This window comes from Poecilia reticulata, chromosome 6, assembly GCF_904066995.2.
Source record: "Poecilia reticulata chromosome 6, P_reticulata-male-v2, whole genome shotgun sequence".
Classification (NCBI taxonomy): Eukaryota; Metazoa; Chordata; class Actinopteri; order Cyprinodontiformes; family Poeciliidae; genus Poecilia; species Poecilia reticulata.
The window spans coordinates 3,213,956-3,234,479 of NC_088835.1; the positions used below are offsets into that span (position 1 = coordinate 3,213,956).

Here is a 20,524-nt window from a genome sequence, read left to right on the forward strand (position 1 = left end):
TCTTTTCTTATATAATTTATCAAAAATATTAATAATATACTTTACAGTGCAGGGATATTGCAGAAGAAAAGGCAGAGTAATGCTACTATTAGATTAACAAAACAAATTGCACTTAGAATAAGCAACTGAGTTGACTGATGCTCCACAGTTTGGCATTTTCAGTGAGTCTGTTGTTACAAAGTTCGTCAAGATGCAATAAGCTCTGTGGCCCAATGCAGTTCATATACAGCCACTCTGACAGGGTGTGACAGATACAACATACAGACTTAAAATAAATCAATCATTACTCTGTAACTTATAGCAATTTGTCAACATTCAGAATGGAAAGAAATCCCAGCTTCCAAAATAAAAAGAAGAAGCAATTCCTTATCATTTACTGAGAATAAGAAAAAAGATAAATAGATAAAAACACCTCACAGGAAAGAAGCACCCTTATATTTTTGCAGTTATTTGGATTAAATGTCATTTATTACTCATGTAATGACTGACATGTCTTTTTTTATTTGCTTAATTTAATGAATCCACTTTAGAAAATATCAGAATTTATAAATGTCAGATTTATAAATGATAAAAGCTAAATATATAATTTTCACACAAAACTTTAAAACGGTTTGTAAAACACTGGCGTGGACCAGTAATACAGCTTTGGTCTGTTTCAGTAGGCTCCTTCATTATAATTATTCCTTTAACAGTTAGCTAACAGGAAGCAACATAGAAGCTTTTCTTTGAAGCCTGGCCCTGTTCGCAGATGGCGGTAATCTGGGACAGTTACTGTTGAGTAGACCATTTACAGAAAATTGGTCAAATAAAGCTCAACTCAAATCAAAAACATGTACTCACAGAAAAATAAACTTCAACATAAACTTCTATTTTAGCTTCATTTAAAAGCATAATTTAAAACTTTATGGCACTTGTTTAAAATATCCTCTACTTTGAACAGCAGAAACTACTGCATTCTCTCCTTCAATCTGTTTCAAATTGAGCAACATTCAACTCAAAGGCCTCCTTGGCAGAATGAGTTATTTTTATTACAATTTTGAAAAGGAGAATAATTCACATCATTATAAGCCACACACCACATGTCTGGATGAAAACACATTATACATTCAGTTTATTTGCTGGGCAAACCTGAAGCTGGATGATGTTAACCAGTCAAATGAAAATGGGTCACAAATAGTGGTTGGGGGAGTCACATAAAAACATCTACTCATAAAGAGAGTAGAAGAAGATGGATATGAAGAAAGGAATTTAAAAAATGGTGAAGAAGAGGAGTTGGATTAAAAGGGGTCATAATGACAGGTGGCTGTGAAGGAGAGGTTAAAAGAGGGATGAAGAGCATGTGTGTGATCATAAGTATGGATGATGGGCTAGGACAGTGTTTCTCAACCTTTTTTGGGCCAGCGCCCCCCTAACCCTTATTCAGGTCCCTGACCGCCCCCCACCAAAGAATTTGTAGGCTACTTTGCATTGACTATTATTTTATTATTAATATTACTATTGATAATATTACTATTATTACTAGATGGCTCAGGCATCTGGTAAGGATGCCTCCTGGACGCCTCCCTGGTGAGGTGTTCCGGGCACGTCCCACCGGGAGGAGGCCTCGGGGAAGACCCAGGACACACTGGAGGGATTACGTCTCTCGACTGAACGCCTTGGGATTCCCCCGGAGGAGCTGGAAGAAGTGGCTGGGGAGAGGGAAGTCTGGGCCTCCCTTCTGAAGCTGCTGCCCCCGCGACCCGACCCCGGATAAGTGGAAGAAAATGGATGGATGGATATTACTATCACTATTGTAGATGTTTTGATTTTTATGCTTGTTTCTGTATTTATCATCAAAAATAATTTCCCAGAGAACAAAAAATTCATGGGAATAGAAATTATTTTCACAGGTGTCTGTGAAAAATGCAATGAATGGACCTTCAACTTAAAATGGGTAGGCAGTGATTCTTGAGAATAGGGACAAAACAGGTCCTATGGATAAAGCACAAAATTTGAATAAAATATACACAAAATATATATTTTTTCAAATATCTGACTAAACTAACCTGGGTCATGTGAGCACAACAATGTATATTTTCCTGGTGTTTGCTGAATATTTTTTTATTTTAAACATTGTAGTCGGTGGCTGGTGCCTGTAAAATACCTTGTCCTGGAGCAGAACTCAATACATTATAATAGTTTAAAACAATTAAAGAAATACTAAAATTATATATTATGACAATTAAGTATAAGTCATATAAATAATTATAAAAGTATCAATAAATTTAATTAAAAATCATTATATATTTTCCAACTCCATTGAAATTTGTCCCTAGTTTTTGTCAACACCGTCATACATGAAGAAAAAGTAAAAAAATCAGGCATTATTGGGGGGCACCAGAACTTCTGAGGACCCCATGACCATTTCCTTTCTCTTCCTTTGCTAGGAGGGCTAGTTAGCTCTGGTTAGCTTATGTTATTCTTTAGTTTTTTTCTTCTTTTTATTCCCAAGTTGTTTGCCAAAACCATGATGTGTCAACACCATAACTGACAATTTACAAAACTTTGATGAAATTTTGTGAAATAAAAGCTTAATTTTGGTATATTGTAAAGATTTCATGGACCTGATGAGCTACAATACGGCCTCCTTCAGAATAACATATAAATTGAGGTAGTTTGGCTTTTTGTCAACTCCATCAGAGTTTTTGACTCTTTCAGTGAAATTGTTGACAAATCTCACTTAATGTGCAGTTAATTCATTTTAATATATTTTACATAAATTGCATTACTTCACATGTATCAAGTTTTTCTTTTTACTCACTAGTTTGTCACCACCTTCAGCTCTGTGTCAACTCCGTCAGATGGACTTTTTGTTGTTGTAAATAATATATTTTTTTTTGTTTCTTGAGAAACATTTGTCTGTAAAAATGAGTAAAACATCACTAATAGGGTCATTAAAAAAATATTTTATGTTTATTTTTGTCAGATGGTGATGACAAAGTTCTGGGTCAGGTCGATTAAAAATTTAATTTTTTTTTAAAATGTTGCAACTGGGAGCCTGCACTTTAGCATCTTTACACTTCCAAAACATTATTTGTCATATTTGCATGCATAAGGTTGAGAAATAATAAAAAAAAATTAGGGGAAAATAAACCCCCATTTTGTCCCTATGCTGAAGAATTACTGGCCTAACAGCAGCCAATCAAAGTGGAAAAAATATTCCTGTTCGGTGCCATTTTCTAGTTTTTAAATATTTCACAAAATGAGCAGATAAAAGATGAACAACATGCCAGTTTAAACTTTGATCTATTTGCAAAATGACTGAGCTCTGCAACATTAAAACATTGATAGAACTGTAACTACATTAATCATAGCTCTTCTTCTCTTCAGTGTTTCTGTCAGTTTCTGGTGGTGCAGGTCTGTGCTGCCTTCAGGAGAATGGGACATCAGAGCATCATCCATAAAATTTCACTCACATGGTATTTATTGTGCAAACCAAAGCTTTCAGTGGAAAAACTAAAGTTTCAGGTCCTTTTAATGCCATACAAATATGAGACAGAAACATGGATTATATCTTTATATAGACCTGTCTATTGATTATAGATTAATAGTTTTACTGGACAGAAATTACAAAGAACAAATCTGGTTCTTAATCAAATCCTAATGAGTTAAATTGAAAGTGTCATGGAGTCATCAGCCTCATGACATTAACACTGACATGAAAAATAATATTGAAGAAATAAATATATCAAATCTAGTTAAAAACATAAATAAGTGATAAGTTTGTTACTGTTATGGTCTGTAAGATATATTTATTCTCAGTACTAGATATGGTCTCAACAAACCCATGGCACTTCAACAATATTATTTTACTTTTTATCTGGAAATAGTGTCTGTTTATTCTTGCCATACAGTCCTCTGTATTAAGTATTGCTTGAAAGGTCTTGCCATACCAGTTTATTCCTCTGTATTTACTTTAGTTTCTTAGTTTTATTCTTGCATTTTGTTCTTCATTCATTTCCATTTAGTTTCATTTGATTAGTATTATCCTCTCTTGGTTTATTGCTATGTCTACTTTAGTTTCTTTCCTGTTGCTACATTTATTTTATCGTTTATTGACCATCAGTAATCTTCACTCATCACCTGCTGCACTACCTAATCGTCATGTGTTTCACATCATGTGTTGATTTTTCACTGTTCAGCGTCGGATTCTCTGTTTTTATGCCATAATTCACATCTAGTTCGTCGGTCCGTTTTATGTCCCGCTTTTCCTGTTTCAGAGTTTTGCACAATGTGCGCGTAGTTTTATTTATTTATTTATTTATTTATTTATTTATTTATTTATTTATTTATTTATTTATTTTTAACCCTCTACGGTGCAGGGCGGTCGGGAAACGTATCAATGGGGGAACGGCAGACTGACATAAACCTTTTAAAACAACGGAAACAATTTCGGTATTCTGATAATTGAAATCTAAAAGTGCTGTTGTACCGTTGTTCTATCACCCCCGTTTCTTACCGGACCACTTACAGCTCCGGTGTTAACGCTATAAAATGAACTCTCTCTATCAAGGTATCAACCGTGGAGGGATTTCTTTATTTAAATAGGTTCATTTTTCAGAGGGATAGCAGGAGAATGGAGCTGCGCCAAAAGCTACAAACACTGAAGAGAAGAAGAAGAGCTGCCATTGATACAGTTGCAGCCAAGCATGTTTTAATGTTACACAATACAGTTTTACCAAGTTGCTCAAAGTCTAAACTGGTATTGTTGTGCATGTAAAGTGTTAAGTTTACCTTCGACCAAACGCCCCCCAAAGGAGTCTCAGCGCCCCCCTTTTGTAAAAATGTCCGCCAGCGCCCCCTGCCGTCCTCTGAACGCCCCCAGGGGGGCGGTACCGCCCACGTTGAGAACCGCTAGGCTAGGATGATGAGGATGGTATGTGTGAATAAGAGACTGTGATGAAGAAAAGCTCAGAAAGGATGATGAGGAGGAAAATGAAAGGGGTCAAATGGAGTCATGAAGAAAGATGAGGTGGATGAGTGGAAACAAAAGCAGGATAAGTGAGATAAAAATATTCATAAACAGAACAAAGAATTGTGGAGGAGAGCAGAGGTGACTACTGATGACGTAACCTGAGCTTGATTAACTCACCAGTTTAATTTGAAACATTCTGCTGTAGGCCACTACTGACCTGTGAATATTTGGAATATTTTATATGTGCAATTAAAAAGCATAATTGAATTGTATTTGTTTAATTATCTGCATCTTAAGAATTAAATATATTTATGGCCATTATAGTGGGTCAACCACTGGTCCCCACGCTGTGGAGGTGTTGTTTTACTCCACAGTCTAGTCCTCAGTCCTGGCTCCTACTGAACAAGATATGGCTGCTGATCGTGAGTCTTGTGTCTTTGCTCTAATCTCGTTTACTGCCTGCTAGCTGACAGATGTCAGTCAGATCTCAGACACTAACTGTGACTCAGACATTCTGATGTTGCACATGCCAGTTGGTATACATTTCTAAAATGCTGCACTAAAGCTTTCTACCAGTACTAATAATCTTTTCCTGAGAAGTTATAGCAAAAGATTAAGGCAACCCCACAATAAACAGCATAAAAAGTATTTCTCAATAACTGCTTTAATACCCAGTAATTATTTTGTGTGTAATTTCCCTCAGAAATGGCTGTAGTTTGACTTTAACACCACCAGCAGTGGAATGAAGGCCTGCTGTTCTCTGCAGACGACAGCAGTTCTGTTTCAAATGTTCACTCCAGATAGCAGATGATGCAGGTTCCATGGAGAAGGCATAAGAGTAGTCAGTTCTCGTCATGGTTACGTTCTATCTGTAGGCATCAGTCAAAAATCTGCAGCCTTCTGTGGCCACAACTGGTTTCCTACAGATGTGGATCGTTCGGTGACAAGAGGAGCAGCAACAACTTACTGAATGGAGCCTTTCCTGGACCAGTACAAAGTGATATAAGAACAGCTAATACAGCGTTTTGGGAATGTTTGCTCTTCAACCAGTGCTGGAACTGTCTGTTTCAGTAACACTTTGTAAAAGTTCTTCATACTGTATAATAATGAATGTTGAACTTAATTTCTTTGTTAATTTAACTCATACTTCAGAAATGTCATCATCTATGGCAAATTTGTTTGAAGTACTCCTAACTATAGATGATTGCTAAATAAAGGTTTAAGTTACGACTGATCCTCCACTTTAGCAGATGGACACAGTGGAGACTGTGGTGCCATGCTGTTGGTGTGCTGTGACTGTCATTGGCTGTGTCTGGTCAGAAGGCTGTGCTGGCCATGCTTCCTGGAGCAAAGAGCCTTGGCAAGCTGTCCTGAGATATCTCCACGTGTCTGTAGGCCATCTTTCCTTCCTCACCTGTTTCACACAATAAATAACATACAACAATGAACAGCAAAGAAAATAATTTATGACGTAATTATTGTGTTATCCTTATGAGGATTTCCTGTTAAAGTTAAAAGACGGCAAACAAAAGCTGTGCTGAAAGATGCAGACATGTGTAGGAACTCTGGCAAACTGGCAAATTCTTCTTATGTAAAACTTCGACAGATATTTTCAAGTTTTTTTCCACCTTAAGTATGACACACAGCATACCATGTATGGTTCAAATAAAAAAAACTAAATGGGTAAACTACAAAGATATAAAAGCTCATTGCAAATTCAAAGACTTATTTGATTTGATCCAGTATTGAGATTCAGAAATCTTGAAACCTGTCATCCATTATAGAGAATCACTACCATTTGATATCATGGGAGAGAGAAAACAGTTCTCAGAAAAGGGACATCATCTAATTTTGTAAGTTAGCTACACTTTCTTTATGATTGTACGTAACTCGAATCCTTCTTGCGCTCAGCAGTTCCTCTTTCCCTCATGTTCATCTATAGAGTTGACAAGCCTCTTGAGGCAATCATGTAGGAACAAAACAACTTTCTTCCAGGGTTTATAATAGTTCAAATTACCCAGTGTCAGCAGTGCTTGTTTGGCAGCATCTCGGACATCTTCCTTGTCTGTCTGACAAATATACACCAGCTGCTCAATGCTTTCTTTGGCCTGGAGGAAAAAAGAGAGAAGTGGTAATGGAGGATGAGTGGAATGAGTGGGGACAGTGAGGTTTAAAGTTCAAGAGAAAAGCCTGTTTCACAAAATACTTCAAGCCAGGACTTAGACAGCTGCCGGTTGTCTTTCTGTCATTCTGAAAAGCAGGTCGACGTCAACTTGCTGATGCCACTCATCTGAGTCACCCAGTGAGAGAGTGACAGCGCCACACCAATTGACTTATAGAACAGGAAGCTGGCTTTGAGATGTAGTGATTTTAGCTGGACTACATTCTAAAACATGTATTTGGGCTGTAACTCAAGTTTTGGGCTTATATATACATACATTAATCTCACTTAATTCTTCTGGTTTAGTGGCGGCAACTTAGTTTTTTCTGTTGAATTAATAGTCACAAATTTTGAACTTGAAGGAACTTTTTACTTTGACTTTAATTGAAACATTTAAGTTCAATGCTGCGTTCGTATCCTACGCCTGACGTCATGACGCAAACTTCACTAGGGACAGATCCTGTATCAGCCAGGGTGCTGTGGTGGGCAGGGGCAGAGCACAACAAACGAGACGAGGCCTTAGTCCTTGATGTGGCCATCATTGGTTCAATTCCTGGCAAGATGACCTTTGCTGCATGTCTTCCACTTCTTTCATTACCCACTTACCTCTCTAACTACTCTCAAATAAAGGCCACCTAAGCCAAAAATATCTTTAATTAGTTTACTTCTTTATCTGAAGTAAACTAAATGATTTGTGCAAGACTGACTTAAATTTGTCAAGTTAAACCAACTTAATAAGTTGAATAAACTTAACGGAATTATTTGTTACTAATTGAAGCAATTCAATTAAGTTAGTACTCTGGGGTTTTTTTCAGTGTATAAGACCAACTGGCTATGAAACTTAAGGCAAAACCAAACCGAGACTTTGAGGAATGTGAGACTGGACAGGCTGGCCTGAGGCAGGACGTTTCACCAGTGGTGTTCTGATGTGGCTTGTTCTCAGAAAACATAAGATTCACATGCCTCTGATAGGTTTTGCTTTACTGTAGAATGGGAGGTGTTTGAAACTCCTTTAATGCTCAGTGTTAACCAAGTTGAGGTTCACTTCAGTGAACCCGGCTGGATCCATAAGAACTCTCATTGCCATAGTGACCATACTCAAATGATTTATGAATGGCAGGAGGCAGAATATAGACAATCATCTCTGAAGCTTTATGACGGACATGTTTTGTGAAAAAGGCAAATGTGTGTTGCAGGAGTGAGGCAGCTATTAGCAAGCTTGCTAGGTGCAGCTGACTTTTGAACTTGACCAAATCCTTCAGTGCTGTGGAAAAGTACTTATCCACCCATCATATTTAAATTAGGGGTGGGATGGGAAAAACCTCCCCAAAAACAATTTATTGTGGTCTGTAATTAATCAATAGCAGTTGATCACATATTTTCAAATCAAATACCAAATATTTGGCACAATAAGAAAAGTTTTAAAATACAAAGCATTTTTGTTGGTAACTAAAGCAATAAAAGCTGGAAGATGATGAGGAATTTGTAACTCGACTTTGTAATTGGGATGTTCTGGTTAGAACCAGATCCAGATCCAGATCCAGTTATATTCAGGATGTCTCTTTGTAGGAACCCCAAAGACTTTACACTACTCTTCTAAATAGTTTAGCTACGTTGACGAAAACACAATTCTAAGAACACTTGTACTTCATAGTTATGACAGGGTTTGATGTTGCACAAAATGTGTTTTATTTCATCATGTTTAGATCCAGGTAAGCTGTATTGTCTGATAGTTGAGCTAGGGCGACAGTGGTAGGAGTTTGCCTTGCAATCGATGGGTTGCTGGTTCAAACCCCGCTCCACCTGCCTCTATTGTGTCGCTGGAAAAGATACTCCACCCACTTTACCTGCTAGTGGGGGTCAAAGGGCCCTGTGGAGCTGGTGCATGGCAGCTGCTCTATGTAAAGTGCTATAAGAGTACAAAGCCATTTGCCATTCAACTTGATTAGAGTTACTGAGTATTTTCAGATTCTGCAATATGAACAGAAATCTGTTTCCTTCATTCTGACTACTGCTAGTCATTTGCAGAAGCAGTGGGTGCAGTACAGTGTTTTGGTTAGAAACAAAGACTTCTACATAGCAGGGTCACGATGCTTGTACCTTGAGACATGCCAAAGCTTTACATCCACACACTCTGGTGTCTATGTTTTCATCTTCCAGCAGCTCCAAGCAGTGCACCAAAGCCTGAGGACAGAAAGCACAAAAGTGAGAGTTCAGTTTGGGCAATACTGTCTACAGTATGTATTCATTTAGACATTCACCTATTAGAGTTTGTGGTATATTTCTGTCAAATTTTGACCTTCTCTTTAAGTTCTACAGTATAATGTGAAAAGAAGTAAAAACTAGATGTTCTTCCATTATCTGCCATTAATTATTAACTATTATTTCAAAACAAACACAAAATAATTTGAGTTAACATTTAAAATGGTCTTCTGCATCATTTATCAGTGGTTAGAATGGTTGCTGTCTCTCTGACAATCTGGTCATGAAGATTCAGATTTCATAAAGTAAATACACTAATATCATTAGAGCTGTATTCTCCCACCTCAGTTACAGACCATCCATCCATCCATCCATCCATCCATCCATCCATCCATCCATCCATCCATCCATCCATCCATCCATCCATCCATCCATCCATCCATCCATCCATCCATCCATCCATCCATCCATCCATCCATCCATCCATCACCTGTTCTCTCTGTGTGGGCTGAGCAGTCAGGCCTCTCAGTAAAGAGCTAGCAGATGTTGACACTTTGCCTCGTGGATCTTTCAATAAGTTGGCAACAGCTTGGAGCTCTCCTCTCCTCAAGTTGCGCTCAGGAGGCCGTCTCAAAGTATTCATAATCACATCCAGGTCAGTGGATTTGAGGCTCTGCACCAGGAACACTGTGGAAAGTGTTATACAATTTTACTGTGAAATTTTATTCTAATACAGAATGTAACTTTGTCAATGTGTTTGACAAAGTTACTGGTTCCTCTGAGCTTCACACAGAATGAACAAGAGCTCAGAAAATAGCAGGCAGATACTTTATTTTATGAGCTTTAGGTAAGTAGGTGTTATCTCAGTTCACTGTGGCAAGAATGAACTTGCCTCGGCCCAAGACAAGTGTCTTCTTACCACACATCTAGAGAGGAACAATAGCATAAAGTAAACACTTTTTTCAGAAACTAGTTGACCTTTCAGATTCAGATTTCACATAGCATCACTATACTTTCAATGAAGCTGCTCTTATTAACTTATTGTGTGTGCGTGTGTATGTGTGTGCACATACCCTCTTCTGCTAGCTCAGAGATGTGCGTCTCCATATCAGTGATCCCGTTAGACTCCAAGTAACTCCACAGCTGAAACACTGTGATAATTCCTTTGCCTGTGTTGCCTCGTCGTGGTAACCTCTGATCCAAAATTTGCTCAACGAGGCACAAGAACACTAACCCGCCCCCAAAAAAACAGCTTTTAGCACAGTAAGAACATGCACAGAGACACTGAAACAGACTTTTCTGCATGCATTATGTAGTACCTGCATCTGCCCCTCCATGAGGCATGCTGGAGCATGATGTAGACAGAGTGGAGAGAAAGTTCTCAACAGAGACACAGTACACAGTGCCGCGCTCTGTAGTCTGCTCCCAAAGGGACAGGGCACCGAAGCAGTGGCCCAGCTCTGGTATCACTGGAACAGAGGAAGAGGGACAGCAGCAGGTCAGCTGGCCAATTTGATACAATAAGGAACCATTAGGAACTCAGACTAGTCCTCTGGAAGTTCTGGTTAGATGTTGTATATGTAACCAGATGCAAAAATATTGGTTCTTCATGTAGAGAGCATGCACTCACTGAAAAAAGAAAGTACACCCTCTTTCAAATTGAAGGTGTAAGACCTGGTCTTTCCAAGGGGTCTTCAGGTGGAGCACCTTAGACAACAGATTCCAGCAATTATTCAGTCAACAAAGATAAAGCCAAAAATGTAAAAAAAAAAAAAAAAAAAAGGCAGGTAGCCTACAAGACTTCTTCTTCAGCTCAAAATCTTGTAGAACCATTTTTAGCAGCAGAACCATCAGCAGTTGCTCTCTGACTGACTTTAGCAGTCACTCGGATCATTGCAGGCAGATTTCAACTCACCCTTATTTTCACTGTTGCTTCAGTGCTTTAAGGTTTGTAAATAGCTCTGTGAAAGTCCCACTACAGCATTTAATTCAGAAATGCTGTACTCTGACTGGGCCATTGCAACACTTTGTTTTGCAGTGCCTGCTGCATTTGGGTCCACTTTAAACACTCATTATGACCAATAAATATCAGTGAATTTTAATATATGATTGAATGCTTTATTAGCAAAGCTTGTCTGTGATAAAACAAAGTGAAATTTGTTTTGTGTTTGCTAGACATCTGTGCCTTGCAGTGATTTTTGCATCAAGGAAAAAATAAACCAGCTGGAAATTGTGGTTTGAGGTCACTAAGGAAATTTTACCTGTTTTGAAGGGAATTGACTTCTGTGGCTGATTACCTTCAACCTTAGACTGAATAACAGCCTATTGATAAATTATTAGAATAACATTCTAATTGATGGTTTATCACTCAATCATTTTTCCCCACCTGTCTGAGATGTTCTAGCCATTCTAGCAATGGTTCTCTTTGGGGATAGAGGTCTTGGAACAATTGCAGGATCAGGAAATAAGCATATAAACTGACCATCAATCAACAACTTCAATATTTAAGATGATTAAACAAACAAAAAAATCAATTGTTAAAAATGTTTGTGTTACTGTATTTCAGATTTGGATTTGTCAGTTAGCAAATTAGCAGCTGGAAAAATGGACTCAACTCATAGATATCAGTACAGTTTGCGTCAGGTTTGAGGCAAATCACATGGCATGAAGTTGCTGTGTGGAACTTTAAAATTAAACCTGGTTCAGATGCTATAACCCATAAGGTCGCACCATAACTTACCTTCAGCAGGCTGCCTGGGCCGGTTGGGGTTGTCCCTGACAATTCGAAGGATGATTCCAAAGACACGTGTCTCTCTCAGCAGTTTGTCTAAGGCGTACATCTCTCCACAGCGCAGGGGACCAAACGTGCCAAGACGCTAAATACACAGTGCACCAAGACACCAACCAGAAGCAAAACAGGTATCACATTATCTTAGAAGCAGAACCCTCCAGGGTGTTTGAACTGAATCTATTTTTACTAACACAGTGACTATTGAGCATGCTTGATCACCTTAATGTTCTAAAATAACAAATTCAAACATAAACAGTTCAGCCTCAGAAGGAATGATCTGATCTGACTGGCACAACATGGCCTGATCAGTGTGGGGATGGTGGTACAGACACTTATCCAGTTTAAACTGGATAAGTGTCCAGGAACATGACCTCAAGTTAAGGACACACCAGTGGGTATAGAGTTTGATAGTGGTCCCATTATCAGATAGCATGAGGCAGGGCGAAACTTGACAGTACCTGGCCACATACAAACCCACAAGAAAACTCATATCAAACTGCTGTTTTATGCATCTATGACTTTTATTCACCATGTTGACTGAGTCCAACACTAGAGCACAAGGCTGCAACACTCATCGGGCCACCACTTGAACCCTTTAGTACCTGTTCTACAGTTAGCAGTTGCTTGCAGATCCTTATAAACATCTGAGGTATGAGTTCCATCCACATTCTGTCCAATTAAAACCATGTCTTTTGACTGCTTTACTTGATTTAGTAATGGTGTATAAACAAAGCAATGCATCTTACTCTGCATGATGCAATAAGGACAAAAGTATCTTTAATGGTTACCAATACTCTAGTCTCTACAGGAACACTGTTTCTAGAGCAAGGCCCTGAACATCTAAATACAGTAAAAATGAAATGTGAAAGGTCCAGAATACATACCAAAAGCTGTGTTGTGCAGTTCTTCAGATGGACCACCAGGGAGGAGTCCAGAGTGGCACAGCTGGTGGTGAGAGGTGAATGGAAGAGGGGAGGACTGTCCCAGCCCCCATGCTCTCGTCTATGTGAACAGAAAGCACAGAACATTCTAAGTGAGATGGTTTTAATAGTACCATAGAGATATAGTTTACTATAGGTCAGATCTCATATGTTGAGTATTTTTGTGCTTCTTTGTTAAGCTCAATGGTACAATAAATTTAAGAAGCCCTAACAAAACAAAGTAATCGACACATGAATACACCTTTGGTTAGTTTTCAACCAATGTTCCAGAGAGTTTTTAAAGCTGGAGTAGGTCCCACATGTCCTGATATAAATTGACTAACCACTGTTCTGGTGTGTCATTAGGGAAAGAATTGAGTCAAAAAGGTAAGAGCTCTCAATGCACCAGAGCATCTATTTTCTGGTTCTGGTCAGGAGTTATGGATTCTGATCCAAAGAAGAGATCCTGGATACAAGGGGCTGAAACAATCCTTATGGAGGGGCCCAGAGTCGAGCTGTTGCTCATCCTCACTGAAACAAGTCAGTTGAGGTGTTTTGGAAATCTGATCAGGATGGCTCCTTTAGAGGATTTCCAGAGACTTCCTACTGAAAGGAGACCGCTGGCAGACCCAGAAACCACGGCAGTGAGTGTGTATCCTTTGGAGCCTGAAAACGTATTTGATCTTTGTGAATGAGTGGTGCAGGTAAGAATGATGTCTGAATTTCACCTGTTACCCTCACCATCCAATGTATGGAGGTCAAAAATACTAGTAATCTAATATGTCAGCCACATTTACCCTGTGACTCATGCTGCCACGCTGGAAAATAGAAAAAGACCAAATGGAGCCTGAACAGGAAGAAGGTGCTCTTGAAGGAAGTTTTTATATTGCTTTAATCACTGCACTGTTCTGGGACAGAGTTGTAGGCTACATTTGTAACTCTGGCATCATTATTTCTTCCAGACAATTTTGGAGATATCCCAAATAACAGGAAAACTGTAAACAAATTGTTTGCACCAACCTTCTGCTGCCCACACATGTTTGTCTTGGACAGAAGGCCCTTGTTTTAAGAAGGCAGTTGTCCAAATGTCTTTACCTCACAATGCATCCAGAACAATTCATACCAACATGCATTTGTGCTTGACATATTTTTGCAAATAAATTCTGATATCAACATATTGCCTTTTATGCTGTCACTTCAGACACACTATCTCCTGTAGTTCTATTTTTAAACACTAGGTGGAGCTACAAAGAGTTAAATGCAACTCTGATATAAGCAATAGCTTCAGGAGATTTTTTTCAACCTTATAATTTGCACAAAATAATCATACTATGGTTATATTCAGCTGTGCAATTGGTTGCAAAATTAGCATGGTTTAATTTCATCATTCTTGTCCAAGACTCCATCTGTCAGGACAGCAAAGGTGATCTTAAACTGAATATCAGGAAACTCTGTAGAAACAACACAAATCTTGAAGCTTTTATTGAAGTCCTTGTAGATTCTGCAAGGACCTGAATGAAGTCTCATACTAAAGTTCTAGATCACATGTGTCAAACTCAAGGCCTGGGCCACAAAAGTGACCAGCCATAACTTATGTGAAAGGATGCTCAATATTTATTTTTAAGAAATACTCATCAAAGGCATTTATTAACGTTTTAATAGTTAGTTAATGGGTAGTTTTATCCATTCATTCTTCCACAACCAGCTGCTTTAGAACACTCGTGATCTTGATGTGGCCTGAAATGAAAGTGAATTTGACACTCATGTTGAGACGATCCAAAACATTGTTCTTTCACTGAAATATTCTTAGCAGCGATTTTCTTGCAACTGGGGCAATTTTAATGCAAAGGTATCATGGCTGAACTCTTTTCTTCTTTAGTTGTGACCATTATTAACACAAAAAGACAGAAAATTCATCTACATAACAGCATCTTTTATAGCACACTGCCACAAAGATTTGGCACTGAAATGTTTTTCTTTAATAAGGAGTCAGTAGTATGGAACTGATGACAAAGACGTCATAAACTCACTTCAGTACCAGGAACTGAACAGAGCACAATATAACTAACATGAAGAGTCTGCAAAATGAATACAGAATTTGCTAAACATTTTCAAAGTACTTGAAAAATAAACTGATTTCAAACTGATTTAAACTAATGCCATACCTGCTTCAGTTATAAAATACCTGAGATCCACTAGGTGGCAGACTGATTCTGGCATAACATTATGCATCACCCAGCGTAAACAGAGTTGTTGTCACATTGTGATGTGTTTACTGACCTGCCATTCCTCATCTTCCTGCTACTCATCTTCTCCTCCTCTTCCTCACAGTAAGACAGAAAATCAAAGCTGCCCAAAGCTGATTCTACTGAGAGGCTGGCCAAGCTGGCTGAACGGCTGTGACTGCTCCCCTACACACACAGACACACACACACACACACACACACACACACACACACACACACACACACACACACGCACGCACGCAGCACACACACACACACACACACATGCACATATAGTGTCAGAATCATGACACAAGCTTCCATGTTTCAGTTAGTTTATCAACAATACAGCTTCTGATTTTATTTAACATAGTCACTTCAGTAATAATCCTCAACACAGAAATCCCAGACAAAATGTGTGATAGCATTGACAAAGGCTCATTTATTTTAAAACATGAAGCAAAGCAAAAGGAAAATGTATGGTTTCTGAAAGCCTCTTTAGTTCCCTTTAGATGGTGCTGTGTTTATAAGGAAAATGCATTAGTGAATTGATCCACAGTCCTGGTTCTGTTGGACCTCAGTGCAGCTTTTGAGACTGTTGATCATGATACACTATTGAAGCGATTGGAGAGTTGGGTAGGACTCTATGATCCAGGACTTCACTGATTCTAATCTTACCAAAAGAACAGAGATTTCTTTGTGTCAACAGATAACTTCTCATCGGTGCTGAGAGAAGCCACATGCGTGGTAACAGAAGGGGGAGCATGTATATGTTGAATAACTCAGGTTATAAGTATTAAGATTAGCTACCATGACGACATACATGGTACACAGCTCTATATTATGATGTCACCAGGTGACACTGAACCATTTAAGCACTGAACAGATGCTTAGAACAGACAAATGTGTGCCCTAATTTTCTCCAGCTGAACAGAAACAAAACCTAGAGGAAAAAATCTAAAGTCAGCATGCAGCTTCAGTCATCTGCACTGCACTGCCTCTTCAGAACCAGAACCAGACACGGGGAAGAAGCATTCAGCTTCTACACACCAGAAATCTGAAACAAACTTCCAGAAAATTGCTGAAATACTGAGTTCCTTTAAATCAAGGCTTAAAAGGCTTAAAATCCACCTACTTAGAGTTGTTTTAGAACCATAACTGGAATTTGATCAATATATTTGATGTATATTTGTATACCTCTCCTTGGGCTGCCACCTTATCGTGGTGGAGGGGTTTGAGTGTCCCAATGATCCTAGGAGCTATGCTGTCTGGGGCTTTATGCCCCTGGTAGGGTCACCCAAGGCAGACAGGTCCTAGGTGAGGAACCAGACAAAGCGCAGCCCGAAGACCCCTTATGATGGACACAAACTTTGGATCTGGCGTTCCCTCGCCCGGATGCGGGTCACCGGGGCCCCACTCTGGAGCCAGGCCTGGAGATGGGGCACGATGGCGAGCGCCTGGTGGCTGGGCTTTTACGGAGCCCGGCCGGGCTCAGCCCGAAGAGGAGACGTGGGTCCCCCTTCCAATGGGCTCACCACCTGTCGGAGGGGCCAAAGGGGTCGGGTGCATTGTGCTATGGGCGGCAGCTGAGGGAGGGGACCCTGGCGGTCTGATCCTCGGCTGCAGAAGCTGGCTCGTGGAACATCACCTCTCTGGTGGGGAAGGAACCGGAGCTAGTGTGCGAGGCTGAGAGGTTCCAGCTAGAAATAGTCGGCCTCACCTCGACACATGGCTCTGGTACTGGAAGCAGTCTCCTTGAGAGGGGCTGGATGTACTTCCACTCTGGAGTTGCCCACGGTGAGAGGCGCCGGGTTGGAGTGGGCATACTTGTTACCCCTCATCTGGGCGTCTGTACGTTGGGGTTCACCCTGGTGGATGACAGGGTAGCCTCCCTCCGCCTACGGGTGGGGGGACGGGTTCTGACTGTTGTTTGTGCTTACGGGCCGAACAGCAGTTCAGATTACCCACCCTTCTTGGAGTCCTTAGAGGGGGTACTGGAGAGTGCCCCTCCTGGGGACTCCCTTGTTCTACTGGGGGACTTCAACGCTCACGTGGGCAATGACAGTGAGACCTGGAGAGGCATGATTGGTAGAAACGGCCCCCCCCAATCTGAACTCGAGTGGTGTTCTGTTGTTGGACTTCTGTGCTCGTCACGGTTTGTCCATCACGAACACCATGTTCAGGCATAAGGGCGTCCATATGTGCACTTGGCACCAGGATGCCCTAGGCCGCAGTTCGATGATTGACTTTGTCATCGTCTCATCGGATTTGCGGCCGTATGTCTTGGACACTCGGGTGAAGAGAAGAGAGGTGCGGAGCTGTCCACTGACCACTACCTGGTGGTGAGTTGGCTCCGGTGGTGGGGGAGGAAGCCGAAGCCTGGCAGGCCCAAACGTGTAGTGAGGGTCTGCTGGGAACGTCTGGCGGAGTCCCCTGTGAGACGGAGCTTCAACTCTCATCCCCGGCAGAACTTCGAGAACGTCCCGGGGGAGGTGGGGGACATTGAGTCTGAGTGGACCATGTTCCGTACCTCTATTGCCGAGATGGCCTATCGGAGCTGCGGCCACAAGGTTGTTGGTGCCTGTCGCGGCGGCAACCCTCGTACCCGTTGGTGGACACCTTCGGTGAGGGATGCTGTCAAGCTGAAGAAGGAGTCCTATCGGGCCTTTTTGGCATGTGGGACTCCAGAAGCAGCTGATGGGTACCGGCGGGCGAAATGGCATGCGGCTCGGGTAGTTGCTGAGGCAAAAACTCGGGCGTGGGAGGAGTTTGAAGAGGCCATGTAGACAGACTTCTGTACGGCTTCAAGGCGATTCTGGTCCACCATCCGGCATCTCAGGAGGGGGAAACAGTGCAGCACCAACACTGTTTATAGTGGGGATGGTGCGCTGCTGACCGCAACTCGGGACATTGTGAGCCGGTGGGCGGAATACTTCGAAGACCTCCTCAATCCCACCAACATGCCTTCTGTTGAGGAAGCTGAGCCTGGGGACTCTGGGTTGGGCTCTCCAATCTCTGGGGACGAGGTCGCTGAGGTGGTCAAAAAGCTCCTCGGTGGCAGGGCCCCGGGGGTGGATGAGATCCACCCGGAGTTCCTTAAGGCTCTGGATGTTGCAGGGTTGTGTTGGCTAACGCGACTCTGCAATATCGCATGGACATCGGGGGCAATTCTCCTGGATTGGCAGACTGGGGTGGTGGTCCCCCTGTTTAAAAAGGGGGACCGGAGGGTGTGCTCCAATTACAGGGGGGTCACACTCTTAAGCCTCCCTGGTAAGGTCTATTCAGGGGTCCTGGAGAGGAGGGTCCATCGGACAGTCGAACCTCGGATTCAGGAAGAGCAGTGTGGTTTTTGTCCTGGTCGTGGAACACTGGACCAGCTCTACACCCTCAGCAGGGTCCTGGAGGGTGCATGGGAGTTCGCCCAACCAGTCTACATGTGTTTTGTGGACTTGGAGAAGGCGTTCGACCGTGTCCCTCAGGAGGCCTTGTGGGGGATACTCCGGGAGTATGGGGTACCGGGCCCTTTGATACGGGCTGTCAGGTCCCTGTATGACCGGTGTCAGAGTTTGGTCCGCATTGCCGGCAGTAAGTCGGGCTCATTTCCGGTGAGAGTTGGACTCTGCCAAGGCTGCCCTTTGTCACCGATTCTGTTCATTACATTTATGGACAGAATTTCCAGGTGCAGCCGAGGTGTTGAGGGGATCCATTTTGGTGGCCTTAGGATCGCATCTCTGCTTTTTGCGGATGATGTGGTCCTGTTGGCTTCATCGGAATGTGATCTGCAGTTCTCACTGGAGCGGTTCGCGGCCGAGTGTGAAGCGGCCGGGATGAGGCTCAGTGCCTCCAAATCCGAGGCCATGGTCTTGAGCCAGAAAAGGGTAGAGTGCCTTCTCCGGGTCAGGGGGGTCGTCCTGCCTCAAGTGGAGGAGTTTACGTATCTGGGGATCTTGTTCACGAATGAGGGAAGAAGGGAGCGGGAGGTCGACAGGCGGATTGGGGCAGCGTCTGCCGTGAAGCGGGAGTTGTACCGGTCCGTTGTGGTGAAGAGAGAGCTGAGCCAAAAAGCGCTGGAGGGACTATGTCTCTCGGCTGGCCTGGGAACGCCTTGGGATTCCTCCAGAGGAGCTGGAAGAAGTGGCTGGGGAGAGGGAAGTCTGGGCCTCCCTTCTGAAGCTGCTGCCCCCGCGACCCGACCCCAGATAAGCGGAAGAAAATGGATGGATGGATGGATGGATGGATGGATGGATGGATGGATGGATGGATGGATGGATGGATGGATGGATGGATGGATGGATGGATGGATGGATGGATGGATGGATGGATGGATGAATGGATGGATGGATGGATGGATGGTATATTTGTATAGTGTATAAATCTATATATAATGCTATATTGCATGCTAATCTAACCGCTCTACTGAGGATGCCATCTCCACTGCTCTTCATCTGAGCCTGGCACACCTGGAAAATAGAAACACCCATGTACAGATGCTTTTTTTGGACTTCAGCTCAGCATTCAATACGATCATCCCCTAGGACTTGGTATGCAAACTGGTCCCCCTGGGCTTCAACTACTCCACTGTGCAACTGGCTGCTGAACTTCCTCACGGACAGAACTCAGTCTGTCCATGTGGGTAATAACACCTCCAATATCATTTCTTTAAACACTGGCTCCCCACAGAGCTTTGTCTTGAGCCCCCTGCTGTTTACCCTGATGACCCACGACTGTCGTTCCAGGTTTAACACCAACCACATCATGAAATATGCAGATGACACAATAATTATGGGACTTATTCAGGATGACAATGAAGTGAACTACAGAAAAGAGGTACAACATCTTGTGGACTGGTGCAGAATAAACAACCTGCTCCTAAACATCAACAAAACAAAAGAGATCATTGTCGACTTCAGGAGGTCTTGACCCAACCACACACCACCTTAGTCTAAGAATAAGTCTAAGTCTAATATTTGCTTGATGACTTTAATGGTGGCATTTGACAAAATATAATGTCTATTGATGGCTTCATAATTGATTACCATGTTTTTTATGGTGTAAAGCACTTTGGACCGCCTTGTTGCTGAAATGTGCCATACAAATAAACCTGACTGAACAGTAGAATTCATTATATGTATTGCCCTGAAAAACTGATAAAATTTCTCTGCAACAACAACTATAAATTGCTTGTGTGGCAACATTTCAGCTACTCTATACTCCAGACCACTCTGTTATTCAAAATTGCAATTTCTACTCAAATGTGAACTAAACATTTTA

The 20,524-nt window shown here is 41.7% G+C and overlaps 1 protein-coding gene across 5 annotated transcripts in view; it reads right to left on the reverse strand.

Annotated features, from left to right (window-relative positions):
• The window catches only part of ripor1 (RHO family interacting cell polarization regulator 1), a 75,447-nt gene continuing 54,923 nt past the window's right edge, over positions 1-20,524 (reverse strand). For 4 of the 5 annotated variants that reach the window (XM_081607666.1, XM_081607668.1, XM_008410936.3 and 1 more), the window contains exons 16-24: positions 15,309-15,439; positions 12,993-13,110; positions 12,058-12,193; positions 10,637-10,786; positions 10,391-10,546; positions 9,808-10,004; positions 9,216-9,299; positions 6,972-7,062; positions 1-6,368 (exon numbers count right to left, since the gene is read on the reverse strand). In XM_081607666.1, coding sequence (XP_081463792.1) covers positions 6,271-6,368; positions 6,972-7,062; positions 9,216-9,299; positions 9,808-10,004; positions 10,391-10,546; positions 10,637-10,786; positions 12,058-12,193; positions 12,993-13,110; positions 15,309-15,439 — 1,161 coding nt within the window. In that variant the 3' untranslated portion in view covers positions 1-6,270. Of the gene's footprint in view, positions 6,369-6,971; positions 7,063-9,215; positions 9,300-9,807; positions 10,005-10,131; positions 10,244-10,390; positions 10,547-10,636; positions 10,787-12,057; positions 12,194-12,992; positions 13,111-15,308; positions 15,440-20,524 lie in introns of those variants that run through there. The other variant, XM_081607669.1, reaches the window with a different exon arrangement.